A 22,134-nucleotide genomic window follows, 5' to 3' on the forward strand; every position below is an offset into this window, starting at 1 on the left:
TCTGGAATGACCAGGTACTGTCACGTCACCATAACTTCCTGCACGTCCTGACACAGTTAGAAGAAACCGTCGCACGACGTTTCAGCAGTTTGGACTGTTCTTATCCTTTCACCAACTCTTCGAATTTCAAAAAATTTCAAAAAGATTCAAAAGTAAGCGGGAAAATACCCCTTACCTTGGCAACCAAGTAACTGTAAGACAGGTGCGGGTACAGTGTTAAAGCAAAACCCTTCACATACTTAGCACCCGCAGGGAATTAACGCCAGGAACACCTTGGAAGTAAAGTAACCGTAAGACGAGTGCGGGTACAGTGTTAAGGCAAAACCCTTCACATACCTAGCGCTCCGTAGGGAATTGAAACCAAGAAGGATCTTCTGGGCAATGCTTGCGGAAACGGGAATAACATCCACGCATAGCGGGAACGTCGAGAACTACATTGTTTGAAGCTCCATGATGGAATTGGTGGTTTTATCATAATTGATCACTATGTTCAAAACTACCAAAACCTCATGGAGAATCCACACGTGGGACTCAACGCTCCTGACTTGCAAGGAGGTTACAGACCTACCCGCATCATACCCAAAGATCAAGCAGGAAAGTCGGGAATTTCTGCAAGTGACAAGGACTTCCGCGGGAAGAATCCCCATGGAAAACCTTAAAACTAAACCCTTTTCAAAACCCTTTGCTTAAGTCCAAAAGTTCACCTCACTTTATTAAACATTCATGAGAAGAACATTGGACTGGGGGGACTTGAAGAGGTAGGTCCCAGCAGAGCCCAGTTGGACCCGCAAGACTCACCCTGAAAAGAGACGTCTGCGCAGAAACCAACTGGATCCGCAGGACCCACCATGCTCAGAGACGTGACGTCCTTACGCGCAGTATGCAAGCTGTTCCCGCAGGAAATGCCTCCCAATGGTGAAGTACTCTGCCTGTTCCCGCAGCTGCGGATACAAGCCATCAGGGAAGGCCACCCGCGCAGCAAGGCTACACGCACAAGGCACTTAGCTATCAAATACAGTTGTCACCTGAAGGAATGAGCAAGGCGGGAATACTCCCGCCCAAATGAGCCAGTCCGTATGCTTCTGGAAGATCTTTTGTACTATACCTACCAAGGTATGGGCAAAACAGACGATCTGACCAGAGCAGCCCATGAACCAATCACAGGGTGACAGCTCACCGACAACAGTACGAGGAGGAGCACCCTCTAGTACTGTTTCACTATTAGCCGCTGCCTACTCACCAACCCTTACTGTGGGACGTGCGCAGCCTACAGTTGGTGGAACAGTGCATAGCCGGCAGTAAAGGAACAGTATACAGCCGACCTTGTCACTGTCGGCCGCAGCCTATCCACCAACCAGCATGGCTCGTGCGTAACCCACTGTTGGTAGAACAGGAATACTATTCAGCCGGCTGTACCTTCTAGGAAACCTACCTTCGGCTATAAATACTCCAACACCTTGGAATGGTAAGGACATCATCTGATATCTCGTTATCTTATCTAGCAATCTCTTGATATACACTTATATTCAGAGCAATCTAGTCTGATTCTCACGCCGGAGGGTGGTCACAAGGAGGAACCCCCCCCCCCCCCTTCTCAGTGACGAGCTTACGGTGTCTGTTTTGCAGGTCACCTGAAGAACAACCTTCTCTGCTGGACCTCATCCTCGTGGGAAACATTACTTAACCCCCAGATTATCCGTAACGATGCTTAGTGATATCTATTTGTAGTGGTAACAATGAGTAATACTAAGAGTTCTAGCGTTGATGTTTCTAGAATACAAGTAAAAAGTTATAACCATCATACCTTTTCATGAAGAGTTGCAATTCTTCAACAAAATGATTGTAACGGTTGAACGCCCCCCCCCCCTTTCTTGCGGGCGCAACCGCGTATAAAAGAGTTCGCTTGATTAGTTAACACGTGAACTTGAATTTTCGATTTCAAAGATAATATATCAAACTTTATGTCTTTTTTGATTATAGATTTCTTACAAACATGAAATACTTTAATCTGAAAGTAAGTCCTATGATTTATAAATTTATTAGGCTATGTGTAGTGCAGGGGCTACAAAATTGGGCGTTTTGCGCTATGTGGCGTCTAGTCGGCAAATGGTGGGTTTTTATTTTTGGGATGTAATGGTGATGTGGTCTAATATATATACACACACATATATATACATAACACAAAATAATAATAATAATAATAATAATAATAATAATAATAAAAAGAAAAGGGAAGAAGCAGATAAACAGTTGCCCCCCCCCCCCCTTTTATCGCCCCTAAAATCGCCGAGGGTGTGGGGCGGTGTTCTTGCCGACCATTGCCTGAATTCGCCCAGAGATCGCACCCACTACGGGTGGCCTTAGGACGTTTAACATTTTAGAAACAAAAAATGTTTTTAAACGAAGTTAGTCCGTTCAAATGTGAGTAAATTTGCCTGTTGCTAAAAGTACTCTATGTTTGTTGGGCCCAGCATCTATAGTTTTGGGCTTGTTACCATCATGAAAATTGAAACGTAGTGGGGTCGGGGTGGGGCCGGTGGGCTGATGAGATCATCTCTTATTGGGCCTAGGACAAACAATTCGAATCGTCTTATATGAAAATCCATATCTAAGTTAATGATATTGCGTAAAAGGTTTAAAACGTGACATTTATATTGCTTAATTAAGCCTTAGTTTAAGTTGATTTTGATTAATAACATAAGACCTTACCAATTTTGGTTATATTATTTAATTTGTTCATTTTTAACTTTATAAACACCATTATTTAAAAATGCTTCGAGTATGTGGCGGTTGGGATTAAATCGTATATTCGTATATCCCTTCTTCAAAAGTTAGTCCAGTATTGATCACATGTATCTTTCTCGAGTATATGCCTCTTCATCGCGGGCATCTTTGTTATGACCCATATACGTTTCGTACATACATTTCTTAGCATGTTGCCTAATGCCTACCATGTGACGATTTTACCCCAAATAACAAAAATGTAACTTACTCTAGATAAGTACAAAACCTCAACTATATCATCTTATTTTAAGTATATATAACATATTAAATCATACAGCATATCCTCCCTGGCTTTCCGAATTGGTAACATACAAATAATGTTAATCAATATATAAGATTTGGTCTGCTAGCTAATGGCCTACTGAGCAAATATATCCCAACATCATTGCAACGATAAGAAAATAAAACTTCTATAAATGGCAATTTATAAAGTTAAAGATACATGATATTCTAATCTTATGTCATCTCTTAATATCAATCTTAATGGTCCTTGTTGTCAAATTTTAAACAAAATCATTGAACAAACAGAATATCCTGATTTCTTTTTTATTAAATAATAATAATATTTGACATGTTTAAAATTGCCAGCCGCCATTCAGGTTTCGAAACTTCTTTAAAACATCTTCATTCATGAGAACATTCGGTTCCTCGTACTCTTCTTCGTTGTTGTCGTATTCGTCTTCCTTAAACGATGTTGTCGGAGAAAAGCTTGAAGTAGAGGCTAGAGAGGAAGAGGAACATGGAGGGTGGTCAATGACTGAGGTGTTGGTGGTAGAGAGAGGTGGTGGGTTGATAGTTATATTATTATCGGTGTTGAATTTATTACTCCTGGTGGTTCCAGCAAGCGAACTCCGGTGAGTAGGACGAGGGTGGATGTGTTCGCCGGAGTACGAAACAATGAAGATGTTTGAATCCATGAGACTTCGTTCCACTTGTTTTTTGGCACCACAAGCCTTTGTTGTGCTACACCTATAATAATTTCTGAAAATATACAAAAACAAAAAAATTAAATTCCAATAAATATATCCTTTTACATTTTTATTTTTAGTGACCTCAATTGTCAATGACAAGTCACATTGCAAGTCTATGTGTTTGAAGAGGTGTGGAATTAAGAGTGTGAGTCGTGTCATATTAATTGTTGAATCCCTAAAGTGAATACGTCTGATTAACTAGTTGAATCCTTAAAATGAATATGATTCATATATCTAGTTAAAAAAGGAAACCGAGTTGTAATCAAGTTGTATTGTGTTAAATGAGTTGGTAATTCGAAATAAATATATGGGTTAAATAAACCATAACTAATTTGAAATAAATGGGTTAATTAGCACAAACTATTTAAATAAAATTGTTAAATATCATGACCCGAAACATAATTATTTTCGTGTCGTTTTTCAAGTCGTATAACACAATTGTCAATCCATAAAAATTGTCAATTTGAATAAGTTCATTTTTTTCAATAAATATTAAACTAACAATAAATACATACGTAAATAGCAAGAAATAAACCTTGGAAAAGGAGAGCCTTTAATGGGTTTTTGCCCATATTTCCTCCATGCCCATAAATCATTATTTAACTGATCTTGTGTCAAGTGAAACACCGTCTTCTCCTGGTTTTTCCTTCATATACAAATTTATTTTGCATTCAATAAATAAACATAAGTAACTAGAAACCAATAATTGTATTTTATATTTATACAAAAATTGTAGTAAATTATATTATTATGTAAATCACTAACTACCTTTTTCTATGGCGTGTGGACTGAGAACTCATAGAAAAAGAATGAGAATCAGTTAACATTGGCAACTGTTGATCGTGACTGAACCCTTCACCATCAATACCCGTCGCAATGGCAGCAGTAGTCTCTCCAGCAGCCGACACTAGTGGCTGACCACACCCCGCTTTGTAAACATCCTCCAATCCACCAGAAACATTTCCAAGACTCGGAAATACAAAAGGGTTGCTTTCATTTCCTGAGGCTAAACTTTCCAAGTTATAAGAACCATCATCATAATCCATGGGGCTCACCGCGGCAGCCGTTGAAGCACTTGTGGCGGCACAACTCCTCACCACCGCATGCAAATCCCATTCATCATCCATGTTTAGTTAAATACAAGTATGTATGAATAATATCTTATTGGCGTTGACTTTGTAGAGAGAAGAGGTGTGAGGTGATGGTGTATTGTGTGTATATTGGGGTATATATAAAAGGGCGTGTGGAGTTATAATAATGCAATTATATTGTAAATAGTTTATGCGATTTGGCGTTGACATTTTGAGAACAAAAGTCAAAAGGGGCCGCTTTCTGCTTGGCTTTTATCAAGCCAACAATGTGATTGTATGTATGTGCTTTGGTGGGCATGGACCATATAACCAATTGCAATATTTTGTTATTTCATATCAAAAGATCTATAGCTTCTTGTTTAAAGCAAGTAATTAAAGGTTTTTTTTTTTTTTTTACAAGAGTAATTAGAGGGACCATGTTAACATAGCACAAGAACTAAAACATAGCACAACAAAGCACAAATATATATATTTAAGAATTACAAGTAAAACAATTATACTTAAACTGTATAACCAAACACTCATTTCTGCTAACTTATTATTTTACTATGACATATTTACCCGTCATAATTTTGTATATTAAACACCTTCTGGAAGATATAAAATTAAATGGATTAGCCATAGACTGATCATTTATCTAAACGTGTGTATATCGATCAGAAACTAACCCAAACTTATGTAGACTAAATATGAACCTATAACTTTTGCGTTAGATTTATGTCTATCAAAAATTAATAAATTATGCCCGTGATTAATTGATATTATTAATCCGTGATGTTTTTTTTCAGTTTTTTAGTCTTCTTGCTTATTGGTTTAAAACTTTAAAGCTTTTCTTTCTTTATTAATTTGTATCATTTTTAAACTTTTCAAATTTTCCAAGAAAAAGTAACACCTAATATAATAATATATGATTAAGCTTGTAAGTTGTTAATATCATTCCTTTCGTCAGTGGCCCGCTAACATGCTTTGTGTTTTAGGGCCCACTTTATATTGCTCTGAACTTTTATAGATTTTTCCGGAACTAAATCCCACCCTATTTGTGACAATCATTTCCTCATTTGTGTAAAAGTCCATATGTATACATGCATCAACTCTACACACATTTAAAATATATATATTAATCCTGAATGCTCCAATAGTTTAAAGTAAGATTGACCACTAACTTTTTTCCAATTTTAAAATTAAACTAAATAATAATAATAATAATAATAAATAGTATGTTGTCATGTAAAGTTGTAAACACTACTATATACTTTTTTTGGTTGATCTTAATCAATAGTTTTACTCTTTAGTTAAATAATTCTCTTTCATATATTTATGTGCTTCATATCCCCCAAAACTTTTTATAGAAACATAAAAAGAGTAATTTAGGATATGCAATATATGAATCAGAGAATTTATCGAATATATGAGATTTGAGAATAAAAGTTAAAAATAAAAAGAAGAAAATTTAGAAAACAATGATGATAATATTTAAGTATCTATCTGGAAAATTTAAATATGTAAGGTTTCAAATTGACTGGGATTAAATCACCAGTTCATCATTCCCTTTTTTTTAGTTGGTATCCTTGACCTATTTAAATACTATTACTGATTTTGGACATCAAATATAATATACTTAATGGTTATCTTTGATTCTTCATGTTCTGTTCTTATCAAGTTCTTGAAATGAGCTATTTCAATTCATACATACATGGTTTACATACATGCCGTCTCAATCTTTTAAAAGACGTAAAGCGCATAGTAATTTTTGGGTTTTTTCTCGTGATAAATTGATTTATATCATGCGATCCCTATATCATCAATGCATATGTATAATTATAGACAACAAACTATTGTTAAAACAAATTTAAACTAATAATTATCTACATATAATTTGTTACCTTTTAAAATTTGAAGGACTTAAAGAAGTTTTTTTAATGGGTGGGTGGGTGGTGGTGGGTTTTTTGTTTTTTTTTTTTGGGAGGGGAGGGGGGTGGCAGGCGGCGGAAAGTCCTAGTTTTAATCACTCCCCCAAGACGCATGTATACATATATGAACTAAACCAACATAGGTCAAATGAAGAGGAGAAAGAAGGGACATACCATTTTGCACCTCTAGTTTTTAGGCTATTTAAATTAAGATGAAAATTAAGGTTAATAGACGAAGAAAAAGTGGTTCTATTGAAAAAAAACTAAAAGGAAAAGATTATGTGTTTCTTCAAATTCAGCAATTGAGATGTACATGAATTTCACAACATGGGGACTACATGACTTGGTTGACTCTTTCGTTTCAAAGGCTCCTAGTCTTGTCAAGGATCGGAGGGATAAGATGGGGTTGGGCCACGTTTAGTGGTAAAGGGGTTGTGTCAGGGTAGAGACCACTTCATGGGTAATTGGCGTGCACTGACTAAGTGAGGTTTCTTAGTTGGTCACTAACAAAAGTTGAATTTTATAAATTAAATATATATATTAAACATGCTTTAATATATATAATAGTAACATTTATAATTTATCAACAAACAGTTTTTTTTAAGTTGGATTATATTCATTTATACCTTTAATTTCTTATAATTTGGGTTCCAATATGTAGAAACATAGATATTACATCAATATAGCAGGTAGGCGGGCAACAAGCTACGCCGCCACCCATTTCTGAATTGCAAACCCTAACCTGCTAAAGACATACCCCTGCCTCTTTGGAGTCGACACATTGCTATGCACAACCTGAATTGCCCCTTTTTTTAAATAAATATTTAATACTTTTAAGAAAAAAGATATTTTAAGAAGAGAACAAAAGGCTTAACTACAAGTCTACAAATCTACAATATAACTATCAAATCAAATAAAATTAATGCAATTTTCCATTCCTTTTCTTGTAAAGTTTTATACTCTACTCTAAAGAAAAAATATATATATTTTTATCTCTATGTGAAATATAAATTGATGTGCAATTGACACAATATTCTTCTGCCCAATAATAAAAGGCACTACTTAATTGTTTGTTTTAAAAAATGTCATAACATTTACCATGATAATATTTGATGAACCTATATTAAACTAACTATTTTAAGGGTTTCATATGTATGTTTTATAGCTTATAAGTTGATATCAGATAACATCAAATTTGCATTAAAAACATAATATATATAATGCCAAATGACTTCTAGCCCAATGATACTAATGGCGTGTTCGTTTCACGGTCGTGGGAATTCAAAGTAATTGGAATTAAAATTCCATGACATGGCGTGTTCGTTTCATTGAAATTAGAATCTTAATTCCATTTTGGTGTATTCGGTTCAAAGAATTGGAATTGGAATTGGAATTGGAATTGGAATTCAATTCCTTCAAATTCCTTTAAATAAAGGAATTTCAAATCCTTCCAAAATGTGGAGGAATTCAAGGAAATTCATTGGAATTTTATATCGATTTTTTTTAACAAGGACAACGAACAAAACATTTTAGTTTTTTTAGATTTTTTTTCTTTTATTTATATTTTGAGTTATGAATTTTTTTATTATTATTTTTGAATATTTTTTTGAGGGTTTTTAATCTTAATGAAAACCCATAAAAAATTCAAAAAAAATAATAAAAAAGTCATAATACAAAATATAATTAAAAGAAAAAAAATCTAAAAAAATAAAATGTTTTCGCCGTTATCATTGTTATTAAAAAAACCTCGATTTCTATTCATTTGTCAAACGAACACATTAAGAATGTATTTGGATTTCAATTCCTCCCAATTCCAATTCCTATTGGAATGTTCATATTCCAATTCCAATTCCTAATTCTAAATCCTATGCAAATTCCAATTTCAATTTCATTCCATTCCATTCCGTAAAACGAACGAGCCCTAAGGTGTTTGATAAAGTGGAATCCTTTGTAAATATATATAAGGGCTGTCCCATTATGGATACAAATGGTGTAAATTTAAGTCGTTCAGTATATATCATCAAACAATGCCCACAACAAAAATACACAAATCTATATCATAGTTGGTGAAAATCAAAGCATGATAGCAGATTATAAAAATATGAAACTATAACTTATTGAGTTATTTGGTCCTAACAATTTTTAAATCTATAATCTAAGTATTTAACTATAAGTCTATAACTTATTGAGTTACAAGGTCTAGGTAATGTTTTGATCCATAATTCAAGTATCCAATTATAATTTATTGAACTATTGGACCCAAATTAAAAGTAAATAGAATACAAAATATATATAAAAAGAAACAGAGTAGCGACGAGCAAGGGTGAAGATGAGTAGTAGACTGTCGAGTAATCAACCACCTAGTCCGCCACCAAACTACCATTAGCCACCGTCTCCACCAGTAGACCACAATTAACCATCAATAGGCCAACGATGGCCACCAATATTATATTTTAATTAATTAATTTTTTTAAATTCTTGATGTGGTCAGTTTGGCCATAATTTACAATTTTCAATTTAGTCGTATTGGGTGTTTTGTTCATTGTTGAGCCCCTAAATTAGATGTATTGTTATAGCTGTTTAAAAAATTAGGTTATACAATTCATTACTCGTTAGGGCTAACGGATCTTTTTTATTTTTGCTCGACCGATGCATTCAAATCCTTGGGACCGACCCTGCATGGGAGGGGGTTGGCGACGGTGTACCCCGATCAAGTTCTTGCTAATCAATTCCAAACCTAGGAATTGCCCTAAGGGTGGCGGGGTAGTAGTGGGTACAATGCTTCGGGTAGTTCGGGTATAACAGCAACCCCCCCCCCCCAAAGACACACACACACACACATTTTCCTTTCTTGGGTAGAAAATGCGGGGGATACAATCCGATAGTTAATAATTAGTATGTTTGTGATAAATAGTATGCGATTGGTTGTAATTTGACTAATTGAGTATAGATGGAACACCACCTTCATCAATTTCAGTAGCTTAGAGTAGTTTTGACTTGTCATCGTGTGAATGGTTGAAAGCTTAGGATAATTTGTTTATTTCGGGTTGGGTTGTGCCCCTACCCTTAAAAGCAATATCTAATTAAATTAAAATGAGGGTCTTGCTAACCACACCCTACACCTCTCAAACCGCCGCTTATAGCTCTATCCGCGGCATATAAGGATACTTTCTAAAAAGGTTTTTTTTGTCTTTTTTTGTTAATTTTATTTTACTTTTAATTTAATTTTATTTATTTTAATTATTGTTTTTCTTTTTGTTGTTTTATTAAAAATAGATTTTGTTTTATTTTCTTTATCAACAATTATAAAAATTATAACGAAACTATGTAAATAAACGATATATACATACGAGTTTGTACAAATAATAATAAAAATCTATCTTAATGGCAGTGTCACGAATGGCATCGTTGCCGTCGTGCTATCAAACCTACATCTGAATCCCGGTCTATCGTCGTCCTCGCGGCCACGCCTGACGCCCGATGTGCTCGCTTGATGGTCAGAACGTGATGGTGGTTTCTGTGCTTTTTATTGTCACGTAAATCCTAAGATTTAATTATATTTCGTTAATACGCAAATGGCGTTGTCATATATATATATATATATATATATATATATTTCTACATTTCGTTATTATTTGTACAAACTAGTTGTAATGGTGGTGGTTTTCGTGTTTTTTATCGTACAACGTCGTCGTTGTGCTCGCGCCACACCTAATGCTTGATGTGCTCGCTTCATGGTCAGAACGAAGTGGTGGTTTTTTGTGTTTTTTATCGTCACATAATCCTACGATTTAAGCATTGCCTGCTAACACACCAGTGACGCTGTCATTTAGATAGATTTCTACATTTTGTTATTATTTGTACAAATTTGTTGTAATGGTTGTGTGTGTGTATCGTTTATTTACATTGCTTCGTTATAATTGGTGTAATTCTTGATAAAGAAATTCAATATTTTTAATAAAACAACAAAATAAAAAATAATAATCAATTAAATTAAATTAAAACTAATATACATTAAACATAAAAAAGACAAAAAAACACGTTTTTTAAAAAACACATATGCCACATATAAAGCTATAAGCCGTGGTTAAACAAAAGACAAAAAACACATATTTTTAGAAAACACCTATAAGCCGTGGATAGAGTTATAAGCAACGGTTTAAGCGGTCCGGATTTAGAAAAGCCCTTAAAATAAATTGAATTTGTACGTTGAACTTAATGCCCCCTGGACATATTTAGTATTAACAAAGGAAAAGACATAACATAAGACTTGATTTCCCTAAGGACGTCAAAAGTCAAACAATAAACACACGACTTCAAATGAAAAAGTCAGCCTTTATAAACCAACCACAATCATTACATCATTATCATGCAATTGTGCATCAACGGCTGTCAATTACATAATTTCTTGTAAGAAACTCAACTTATAAAACCAAGTTAAGAGTGTGTGATTTGTTAATAAAAAAAAAAAGGTTTTTATTATTATCTTATCTTTAAACTCTCGTATAAAGGGCTTTCAACTATTTACTAGAGTTTAAATTGATAAAAAAATTAATAAATACCTAAAAAACAATGATTTTCTAATATTTTAATATTCGTCTTTTATATCCTAATAAATACTTTTAACAATAAAATTGAGATAAAAAAAATATGAACGATTAAAACTTTAATAAACCAACCTTTGTACAACTCGTTTTTTGGCGTGGACTAGTCGTTATTTATCAATTTAAAAGAACGTTTTGTTTACCTAACATCCATGTTCTTGTAATCTTTATAACTAACTTAGGGGTGATAAGTGTGCCACATAATCATATTGGCGGGTTAATTTGATAAAGAACATGACCTATACATTTATTCATATCAAAGTTATCAACCATATTTTTTCTAGAATTTCTTTCTTGCAACGGCTACACACATACAATAATAATAAAGATGGTCCAAAGCATACTCCCTTCTACCAGAGCAAATTTTTAATGAAATAATAAGATATGTATATGATGCACGCCTGCACGGTATATGATAAATGTACGTATTAAAGCGCTATAAACGTACCTAAAAATACAACTAACAAATGACACCATCAGCTACAAATTTGATTGGTCTAACATACCCTATATCGCAAGATCATATGATACAATGATACTAATACTAATCACACATAAAAGTCTTGACACCAGTGTAGAAAAGAAGATATTTCATATTTCAACAACTTCATCCACATCAGATTCATCTGAATTTGAGCCCTCATCATCCTTTCTAACCTCATTCATCTCTTTGTTAGCATTCTCAGGTTGTTTAAGATTTTGTGACCGAATTTTAACACGTTTTCCTTTAATGTACCTATACTCCCATTTAGGCGGCGGGTATTTCTTCTTCAACTTCTGGTACTTATCCAGCATACCCAACTTCTGAAATACATCTCCAACCATATTAACTATCGAAACAGTTGGTCGTATACCAAGTTCTTCCATGTCAGCAAAAACCTAAACAAATACCGGTGTCAGATGAATATAAAACATATTCGGTGTTGATTCTAAATTAATGATACAACTACAAAAGTACCTCAAACATTTTGTCATGCATCTCTCTCTTGTAATAAATGGAAATCATTCTATCGAAGAATATTCGAGGCATACTTTGTAAATTATCAGAAAATAGCTTTGTCCATAGCTCTTCAGCTTCATCAATTCTTCCGTCTTCAGCTAAAGCGTATAGTAATAAATAATAGCTCCCCATTGTTTTTCCTTGGCCTTTACTTAGCATCCACTTGGTTACCTTTAATCCGTGTGATCAAGAAACTAATTTGAGATACACTCAAAAGGTTTAAAAAAATGAAAAAGATTACAATTTTTTTTACCTGAATTATTCTTTTCCATTCTTTCTCATATTCAAGTGATTTTAAAGCCTTTTTCACAGTAATTAGAGGAAATTCCAAATCCCATGCAATGAACGAATCAAGAGCCCCGTAGACTTCCTCTTTGACATTCGATAATCCCTTTATCTGACACGCGATGGAGAACATGATAATACGATATCACTCAACAGATTATGAAATCATTTACTCTGAAACTGACAGGAATACTGAAGTAAATAACTTACACATTCGACAAGTTTTAAAGATTTAGAAACCGTTCCTATTTTTGTTCTTGTTTTCCAAACTCGTGGATATCTTGGTCGAGGACCTTTGGCTGCACATACCTGGAAATTTTTGCAGCTGATGTGAGAAAAGAGAGAAGAGGTTAAGAAGATCAAAAGTAGCAACTATTGGACATAGTTATTAAAAGCCCTCGCTTCTTGCACCTAGGCCCATGTTTAGGCGAGGCTCAATAAATGCGCTTCTAGTTCCTAGTCGAGCGCTTCAGCATTGTCTACGCCAAGAACATGAGAAAATAAAAGCCAAGCAAAAGAAACACAAGGAGTGCTAATGTGCCATTGAAACTAAGATCTAGGAGAGGTCAAAGACATTATATCGATACATATTGTTATTCAAGTTCTGGAATTACATTTAAATCTTGACTATTTTAGAACTTTTGGTACTAATTAGATGATATTAAATGTTATATAATAGCTTTTGTTTATTTTTATTTGAAGAATAGTATTATTTTTCATATACATAATATATTTAAAAAAATTTTATCTAAGTGCGCTTTTTTTCCTCAGACCCTCACTTTTTTTGCACCTAGACCTTAGGCAAGGTCTAAGCGCCTTGAGTGCGCCTAGCGCATTTGATAACTATGCTATTAGATGCTTCACTCAAGGATACATCCTTTCAAAGTTTACGTTAACAATCAAAATAATTAAATGACATTTAAGCGTGCGACCATTTAGCTTTTCTAAATAAAAACATAAAGAAAAAAGTAAACATTTTTATTTTCGTCTCTTCTTCTATCAACTCAAACTGTTCTACCATGACACGCAAATGACTAAAGAAAACACAACTTCAAAACAAAGTTCACAAAAAAACATGCCATACTACAAGGACTATGACAAACTACCATGGTTCACCATAAGCATCACCTAAACTATTTAGTAATATGTAAACCGATGCGGCAATCAATCGTGTAGTTTGAATGGCTTACGAGTGACAACAAAATAATCAATTTGCACAGAAACACTCTTAAATTCATTGGCAAAGTCATGAATACAGTTAAGGTTAGCTTACCACAAAGTTGCAAACTTTCTTTGGGGGTTGAAAACATGGCAATCTTCCAAAGACATCCAGTGGAGAGTAATGCCTTAACATAAGCATCCTAATAAGAAAACTGAAAGAAAAAATATAAAAGTATTGAAATTTTTTCTCAGAGGCAATACGTCGAACACTTGATGTGCATAACCATTTTGCACAGCAAAGCTTTGAAACCCATTACTTAAAACAACAATTAAAGTCCTAAATTGGTTGAATCTTGAAGCAATTGAATGGAATTACAATATTATACCTCTGAACAGATGAAAAACGGAGCTTCAGTCGGCAACCATTAAAGTGTTTTAGCTTTAAGTTTACAAAACCGAATAAAGGGTAAGCTTTTATCGCTCTGAATTCAGGGATATAACCGAAGAATTGAGCCGGTGAAAATGTTAAGGGTTTGGTTTGTTGGATGGTGGTATATCGTTTGGTAGTGTAACTTGTATCAGTTTTTTGGAAAGTTGGGATAGGAAAACTCGGGATCGTTAAATTTATCGAATTTTACTTACGGTATCGGTACTGAACCAAACATTTTCGTGTTTTTGGTACCAGTATCAGGTTTTTGAGAAATTCGAAATCTGTATCCCGGTATTATACCGAGCTCATCACTGTTTCGTGCAATCGACAAGTTTTATGGTTTGAATATGAGATAACCAAAAGTAAATAAGTATTGTATCAAAATTTGTATTTATTTTAGAAGCTTAATTTAAATAAATATTTAAACATGCTCCTAAATCTACATCAATGTAAATTATATATTAGAATTCTTCTTAATAGTTAAGGGACTGATATGTTTACTACATTTATTATACCGTTAGGCTATAAGTACTTTCTAAACGTTAGTTGTATGATTATGAAAGGTGAGGGGTCAACTGTTTTAATCTTGAAACTTTGTACTTATAAAAGTTGAGGGATAAAGAAGTGTAAACGAATCACGCTGCTATATATATATCGACCAGTTTAAATATAATTTATTTAAAAGTTGTTGTGATGTGATTTGTTAATTATTTTTGCATTCATCTTTAAGTTGTATCTTCCTACATACCAAAAACTGTGAATACAATTTCGTCACATTACATGTATATCTGTATATGATATGTTGCACTTCACACCTATTGAAGATTGGTGTGGGGAATTTGGGTTTCTATAGAAATGATGATGGTGTAGGGTTTGTGTTTTGTCAAACCCCAGTTTTGAAGGGGTGATTTTTGCTTTGGATTCATATAAATCTTTGCTTGGAACATATATTTTACTAACATACAAAATACGCATACACTACGTTAAAATTCAATGTTGCGGATATTCAAAACCTTGTTAACACGTAATCATATCAAAATAATATTTTGGTGTTCAAAATCCACAAACTTATAGCGTTTCGCGAGAAACAAACATCAAATTCTTTATTCTTAAGGAATTTCAACATACACAACACTATTAGACGGCCGCTACCGGATGGATGTTACCGGACATTCATAACCTCTTAATGGTTAAAAGGTAGCCTTAAGTCTGAATGGTTAAGAGATTACCTCTTAATGGTTACCTCTTACTCATTTAAACTTAAGACTACCTAGAGGTTATGAATCATTAAAATGTTATCTTTTAATAGCCATTAAGAAGCCACCAAACAACTCTTAAACTTAAACTTGCAGACTTACTTCGTCAGGACTTATTTTCTCCATCAAACTTGATTATAGTTAAGTAGCACCATGATCACTTAAAAATTCAAAATAAACATACACAACAATTTAAGGTATCTAGACATCCTTAAAATAAATTTAAAAAAATTATTAAAGAAACTAAGGGTGTGTTCGTTTAACGGAATTGAATTGGAATTGGAATTTGCATATGATTTGGAATTTGAAGGAATAAGATTTAGAATCTGAACATTCCAATAGAAATTGGAATTGGAGGGAATTGAAATTCAAATACATTCTTAATGTGTTCATTTAACAAATGAATAGAAATCAAGAAGTTTTTTTAACAATGATAATGGCGAAAACATTTTAGTCTTTTTAGATTTTTTGTTTTCTATGTATATTTTGCGTTATGATTTTTTTATTATTTTTTTGAATTTATTAATGGGTTTTCTATTAAGATCAAAAACCCCTCAGAAAATATTCAAAAATAATAATACAAAATTCATAACTTAAAATATAAATTAAAATTAAAAAAACTAAAATGTTTTATTCGTTGTCCTCGTTTAAAAAAAAACTCGAGATAAGATTCCAATGAATTTCCTTGAACTCCTCCACATTTTGGAAGGGATTGAAATCCTTGTATTTAAAGGAATTTGAAGGAATTGAATTTCAATTCCAATTCAAATTCTTTAAACCGAACACACAAAAATAGAATTAAGATTCCAATTTCAACGAAACGAACACGTCATATCATGGGATTTTAATTACAATTCCTTTGAGTTCTCATGAATCTATGAAACGAACACACCCTAAAGGTAATTATAGAAACATCAAAAGAGGCTTAGCCAAGCAATAGATTCGGCCTATATTTTGAATAAGTAGTAAAAGAAAATGCACGTTAATAAATTGTTAAAAACTATCTATTATTCTATTAGCCCACTGCCGTTATATTCAGCCCAATCGATAAAAAATCCAAAATTTCTTTATGGTCCACAAGAATTAAAAGGTGGCCCAACAGAAACAATCACGCATTATATTGGAAGAAAATTTGATAAGTTACCCTACATTATTTAGATCAATGTTTTTGAAATGTTGGTCGACTACCAATGTCTAATGAAATATATATTTACTTTGCTTTGTGTGTCACATGGATGTTTAGAGTGAGTACTGTAATGGGGTGACAAACCCCCATTTTTGGGCGATGTCGGTAGGGCCGCTTAAAAAGCCCATGGCTCGCGGCTCGCTCGAAAATAGCTCGGCTCGAAAAAGCTCGATTCTAAATTAGCTCGGCTCGACTCGGCTCGTGGCTCGGTTTTGGCTCAACTCGTTAGCTCGGCTCGTTTAGATTAAACCCTAAATTTTAATATCTATATATAATATCATACTTATACATACATTATGTCACTCGATACCTAAAACCTTATAAATTTATAAATCCTCTAATTTGTAAATTTTATATAATATGTATGTTAAAATTATATTTTTCGTCTTTTATATATCAAAATTTGTAAAAAATCCTCTGTATTTTATAGTCCTCCAATACACATGGCCTAGTAGTTACAAAATTTGTATTGAATTCAAGTGCTTACTAGCAAAAATGAAAAACATTTTACCATTTCGTGTGACAATTTATTTGACGCAGGGTTTCAATCATCATAAATAAAATCTGAGGAGAAGAACCGTATTTATTATCAAATCTAAAAGAAGGATTCAGTTTTATGTTATCTTGTTTTGGTTGGTAGCATTAAATTCAAAACTCTAATGATATATGCAAAACCTTATATTCAAACTTTATATTGTATAAGGGATTTTAAATTACGGTACTTATAACTTATAAGGGATGTTATATTCAGAAACCATTTTCATTTTCCAAATACCAGTTTGTCAAGGTCTATACGGCCCGTATAGGCATATTCGAGTCGTATAGATAACTCATACGAGTGTTTACATGACTCGTATATGTGCATTTTGTATGGTGCCTATATGACTCACTACTCATGTAGGGTATATGACTCATATATGTGCATATATGACTCGCATAGGTGCCTGTGTGAGTCATATAGGGCTATATCACTCATATAAGCATATACAAGACGTACATTTTACTGGTCAACGTGTTCTCACACACTTTGTCATCTACATGATTCGTGTAGATACCAGGCAGTGTCCTAGATATAACATCTTGATGTATGAATATCGCATGCCTTAATCAACCGATGATGTTCAGTTGTTCACAATGATAATTGCAAACATGAGGTGTTACATGCGACTAGATCACACGATCTCATATAGTTCCAATTTCCAAACCATGTTTGTTTTTCCTCTTATTTTTATAACAATCATTTGAAGAAAGAAAACAGGACGTTGCATGTGATAACTCTTACCATGTGACAAGAACTTGTTAAAACTTTAAACTACCAAACCGGGTAAAGTTGTTTTTTTAACATTTCTTTTGTCTCTTTCCCTATATATCACTCACTTTACACTTTTTGGTATTTTAAAATGAATAAAAAATTTAAACTTGCACATTAAATAATATTATTCACTGATAGTAATTAGAAACTACTACTAAACAAATTTATTATGAATTATTATTGTATAATGGAATCAATTTGGAGAATTCAAAAGTGAGTTTATTATATTACAATAATATCAAGGATGTTATTCTCTACAAGTAAATGACATAATAAATGTAAACAACTGCCTTTTATGAAGACTTGATTTCCTGCATGATTTAAGGTTAAAATTAATTCAAAATATATGATTTAAATGATATTATTCTCAACACTTGTTATTGATATTGATAATGACTAAAACTCTAAAAGCGTGAAAAGATTCAAATAAAGAGCATTCTTCGTAATTATCTTATCTTAAGTACGCAACACGCATGCAATTTTATTTGAAGTATACTTCAATTTTTAAAGTTATATTTGGCTAGTATTTGTACATTAAGTCAAGCAACAGAGTTTAACAAGTTACCTAGTTGTCAGGAGGTCATGAATCACACCACATTTTTTGTGAATTCTGTTGTGACTCTCAAAAACCACGCCATCTTTGAACAATATAAATAAATAAATACCTATACCTTCGGTTATATATTATCTACAATTACTGTCATTTTCTCAGGATTTCATCTAACAATGAGAAACATCAGTTTTACAGTTTTACTCATCACTGTCTTAACATGCATTGTTCTTCCATGTTATCATGGTGGTGGTTTAACCATGGCTATAGGCACCAAAGATGGATCAGAGCATTGGGGTTATGTTGAAGTTAGACCAGGTAAGATTTAACTGTCTTTTTTATATATATAATAAAGTTTTTTTTAATGGATTTATATTTTTGGAAAATAGGAGCACACATGTTCTGGTGGCATTACAAAAGTCCATACAGAGTTCATGATCCAAAGAAGCCATGGCCAATTATACTTTGGTTGCAAGGTGGACCAGTAAGTGGTTTTCTGGTTATTTAAAAATTTAGTTCTTTAATAAACTATAGAACTCATGTACATGTATAAAAAAAGATTATAGAACTCATGTTTATGATAAAAAAAAAAAAAGGTTAAATGATTCTTGATAAGTTATAGAAGTTATGTTTATACAAAAGGTTAAAGAGTCTTTATTGTAAATAAAGGTGAAAGATTTTTAAAGTTATAGAACTCATGCTTGCTAATACAAAAAAGGTTAAAGTTTTTTTTTCATTTTTTTCTTCTTTTTTCTTTTCTTTTTGTAAATTATGGGATTCATATTTATACTAAAGATTAAGGATTCATATCAGACAATAAGGTTAAAGATTTCTGGAATTCATGTTTATAGAAAAAAAGGTTAACGATTCTTTCTAAGTTAGAGAAATCATGTTTATACAAAAGGTTTAAAGATTCTTTTGTAACTTATACAACTCATGTTTAACCCAAAAAAAGGTTCAAGATTCTTTATAAGTTACAGAATTCATGTGTATAAAAAAAGGTTCAAGATTCTTAATAAATTATAGTAAATTTTATTTTGTGCTCAATGAAATGCAGGGTGGTTCAGGGGTTGGAATAGGAAACTTTAAAGAGGTGGGGCCATTGGATGCTGACTTGAAACCAAGAAACTATACATGGCTCAAAAAGGGAGATCTTTTATTTGTGGTAAATTTACAAGATTTAATGTATTTTTCTTGAATTTTTTTCATTTATCTATTATTTTTGTGGGATTTTAGGATAATCCAGTTGGGACAGGTTACAGTTTTGTAAAGGATAAAGATTTATTAGTGAAAACTGATGATGAAGCCGCAACGGATTTAACGACGTTGTTAATAAAGTTATTTAACCGAAATAAAACCCTACAAAGAAGCCCTCTTTATATTGTGGCGGAATCGTATGGTGGGAAATATGCTGCCACTCTTGGATTATCGACTCTCAAAGCGATTAAAGCCGGGAAGTTAAAGCTCAAACTTGGAGGTTTAGATTTTTACAAATCTTAAAATATATAATGCCAAAAATCCAAAAAGTTAAAAACTTGACATTTGATATGTGGGTGTGTAGGAGTTGCATTGGGAAATAGCTGGATGTCACCTATAGATTTTGTGGTGAGTATAAGTTTATATTTTTTTTACTTTTGAAATTATCTTTATTCACATATTTCTTGAATTTGATAGGCTTCATGGGCTCCTCTTCTAAAAGATTTTTCAAGGATAGACAAAGACATCAGAAAGGTTAATTTATGATGTTGTGTGTGTGTATTTAAGCTGATGATTGGGCTAGATTTTGTTTGGCCTGACAAACACTTTTCAGGAAACAGACTAGTTGAAGACATAAAGAAACAAATAGCAAATGGACAAATGAAAGAGGCCACTAAAACATGGAATGATCTTGAAATGGTGATCATGAACACCAGTAACTATATTGTATGCATCTTTTCATGTTTTTATATATTTTAATTTGATTTTTGTAAAAAAGTAAATAGCTTTGTTTGATCATAGGATTTCTACAACATTATGAGGGATTCCAGGAGTCCTGAAGAGGCAACGACAACAAACGAGCTATCAACAAAAACTATAATGAATAAAGTGTTGAAAAATCTTGATTCTTTGAGTGCAGTTTTACCAGGTTTAGTTCGTGATTTAAAGACTTTAATGAATGGTGCAGTGAAAAAGAAATTAAGGATTCCAAAAAATGTTATGTGAGTCTTTACGCTTTTTTGGGTTACTTTCGCAAATATTTTTGTTAATCCGAATTTGGTTTTTGCAGGTGGGGGTCTCAGGGGGATCTTGTTTTCGACGCCTTATCAGGCGATTTCATGAGACCGAGGCTTAAAGAGGCGAGTGTTAAGAATTGACAATTGTGTTGAATTGTGATATGGTTTTCAACTTTTTACTAACATTATTTTTAATTCTTTGCTTGTAGGTTGATCAACTCTTGGATGCTGGAGTTCATGTGACAGTATATAGTGGTCAAGTAAGATGCTTTGTTTATAATATTTTTTAGATATTTTAGAGTAGTACTAGAATGGAATACGAACCGTGAAAGCGTGGAAGCGTAGTTATGATTTTAAATTCTGGTTGGTTGGTTTGTAGCTTGATCTCATATGCTCAACAAAGGGAGCTGAAGTATGGGTTGAAAAGCTAAAGTAAAATTACTTCTCCTTTTCTCTTTTAATTTTTTTCATAATATGAAAGGAAGTGAGTCAGGTGGCTAAAAATATGTACATAATATATCTAAGAATGAGAGAATGAAAATGAGAAAAAATATTAATTGTTTGGAACCTTAAATTCAACATAGTGTTAGATTACTATATTGTTCTTATGATATGTGTGTTTTATATTTGATAAAAGGTGGAAAGGGCTAAAGACATTCTTGAACATGGATAGAACTCCTGCGTATTGTGGTGATGACATGGAAACGGAAGCGTTTGTGAAGTCCTACAAAAATTTTCATTTTTATTGGATTCTTAAAGCCGGTCATTTTGTAAGTATTCGCTTCGCTATGGCTTTGGACTAACGCTTATGAATCTTATAAATTATTGTCATCTTTAGGTCCCGGTGGATCAACCATGTGTATCATTGGACATGATAGGCAACATTACTCGGTCCCCAGCCTGATAGACGGACGAAGAGGGAAAGAAGAAAACGAATAATGATAAGATTTAATAAGAAAGAAGATGTTATTAGGAGCAATATAGCAGAATTCTCATTTTAAAAAATTTCTAGTTAAATAATTAGAAATTTAGTTATTAATATTTATTGAAATTTGAGCATATACTTGAAGGTTTTATTAGGATGCTATATACATATATGTCATTAAATTGTTCAACTCTATATATGGGCAAGAAAAGCTTTATGACCCAATCACCCATCATTTTTGGTAGTTGGAAACTTTAAGAGCTAGTATGTGAGACTCTGAAAGGTAGAAAAAAGATAGGATACCAGAATGGAGAGTAATTTGACTAGCACTGCCACTGTCAGTTAACTTGGGCGAGTCACCCATCTGCCACTTCACGATATGTGATTTTTTTTAACGACCAACAAAAGTTTGCTTTATTGAATAGAAAGGTGAATCGATTCTCAACTTTAGTTACT

The 22,134-nt window shown here is 33.0% G+C and overlaps 3 protein-coding genes across 4 annotated transcripts; 1 reads left to right on the plus strand and 2 right to left on the minus strand.

Annotated features, from left to right (window-relative positions):
* Window positions 1-3,019: 3,019 nt before the first annotated feature.
* Window positions 3,020-5,178, minus strand: LOC143633088 (WRKY transcription factor 22-like). The gene is made up of 3 exons (XM_077101442.1): window positions 4,524-5,178; window positions 4,291-4,401; window positions 3,020-3,765 (listed from the first exon to the last, which is right to left on the minus strand). Exons 1-3 carry the CDS (start codon window positions 4,880-4,882, stop codon window positions 3,360-3,362), a joined length of 876 nt encoding a protein of 291 aa, XP_076957557.1. The 5' UTR covers window positions 4,883-5,178; the 3' UTR covers window positions 3,020-3,359.
* Window positions 5,179-11,874: 6,696 nt separating this feature from the next.
* Window positions 11,875-14,232, minus strand: LOC143633157 (pentatricopeptide repeat-containing protein At4g21190-like). Of its 2 annotated transcripts, none has more exons than XM_077101508.1 (6): window positions 14,193-14,232; window positions 13,919-14,018; window positions 12,856-12,954; window positions 12,614-12,757; window positions 12,319-12,531; window positions 11,875-12,239 (listed from the first exon to the last, which is right to left on the minus strand). In XM_077101508.1, the coding sequence occupies exons 2-6, from the start codon at window positions 14,003-14,005 to the stop codon at window positions 11,952-11,954; spliced, it is 831 nt and encodes a 276-aa protein (XP_076957623.1). In that variant the 5' UTR covers window positions 14,006-14,018; window positions 14,193-14,232; the 3' UTR covers window positions 11,875-11,951. The 2 variants fall into 2 exon arrangements, with proteins under 2 accessions (XP_076957623.1, XP_076957624.1); XM_077101509.1 differs by having other exon boundaries at window positions 13,919-14,006; window positions 14,193-14,227.
* Window positions 14,233-18,468: 4,236 nt separating this feature from the next.
* LOC143633159 (serine carboxypeptidase-like 51) lies at window positions 18,469-21,737 on the plus strand. The gene is made up of 13 exons (XM_077101510.1): window positions 18,469-18,858; window positions 18,930-19,024; window positions 19,598-19,705; window positions 19,777-20,017; window positions 20,102-20,145; window positions 20,215-20,262; window positions 20,338-20,463; window positions 20,539-20,738; window positions 20,807-20,876; window positions 20,963-21,013; window positions 21,133-21,185; window positions 21,391-21,523; window positions 21,592-21,737. The coding sequence occupies exons 1-13, from the start codon at window positions 18,717-18,719 to the stop codon at window positions 21,655-21,657; spliced, it is 1,377 nt and encodes a 458-aa protein (XP_076957625.1). The 5' UTR covers window positions 18,469-18,716; the 3' UTR covers window positions 21,658-21,737.
* The last annotated feature ends 397 nt before the right edge of the window (window positions 21,738-22,134 follow it).

Source organism: Bidens hawaiensis, unplaced genomic scaffold, assembly GCF_021521415.1.
Source record: "Bidens hawaiensis isolate Kalapana, Puna unplaced genomic scaffold, B.hawaiensis_p1.1 tig00006617_1, whole genome shotgun sequence".
Lineage (NCBI taxonomy): Eukaryota > Viridiplantae > Streptophyta > Magnoliopsida > Asterales > Asteraceae > Bidens > Bidens hawaiensis.

Excerpts from the sequence above, each read along its gene's own strand:
- LOC143633088 (XM_077101442.1), bottom strand. The coding sequence starts at position 4,882 with ATGGATGATGAATGGGATTTGCATGCGGTGGTGAGGAGTTGTGCCGCC. Across the intron at positions 4,402-4,523 it reads TCCACACGCCATAGAAAAAG|GAAAAACCAGGAGAAGACGG; the intron begins GTAGTTAGTGAT and ends TTGTATATGAAG. Across the intron at positions 3,766-4,290 it reads AAAGGCTCTCCTTTTCCAAG|AAATTATTATAGGTGTAGCA; the intron begins GTTTATTTCTTG and ends GTATATTTTCAG.
- LOC143633157 (XM_077101508.1), bottom strand. The coding sequence starts at position 14,005 with ATGCTTATGTTAAGGCATTACTCTCCACTGGATGTCTTTGGAAGATTG. Across the intron at positions 12,955-13,918 it reads AGAAAGTTTGCAACTTTGTG|GTATGTGCAGCCAAAGGTCC; the intron begins GTAAGCTAACCT and ends AAAAATTTCCAG. Across the intron at positions 12,240-12,318 it reads TGCATGACAAAATGTTTGAG|GTTTTTGCTGACATGGAAGA; the intron begins GTACTTTTGTAG and ends GTATTTGTTTAG.
- LOC143633159 (XM_077101510.1), top strand. The coding sequence starts at position 18,717 with ATGAGAAACATCAGTTTTACAGTTTTACTCATCACTGTCTTAACATGC. Across the intron at positions 20,464-20,538 it reads TGAACACCAGTAACTATATT|GATTTCTACAACATTATGAG; the intron begins GTATGCATCTTT and ends GTTTGATCATAG. Across the intron at positions 21,524-21,591 it reads TTCTTAAAGCCGGTCATTTT|GTCCCGGTGGATCAACCATG; the intron begins GTAAGTATTCGC and ends TGTCATCTTTAG.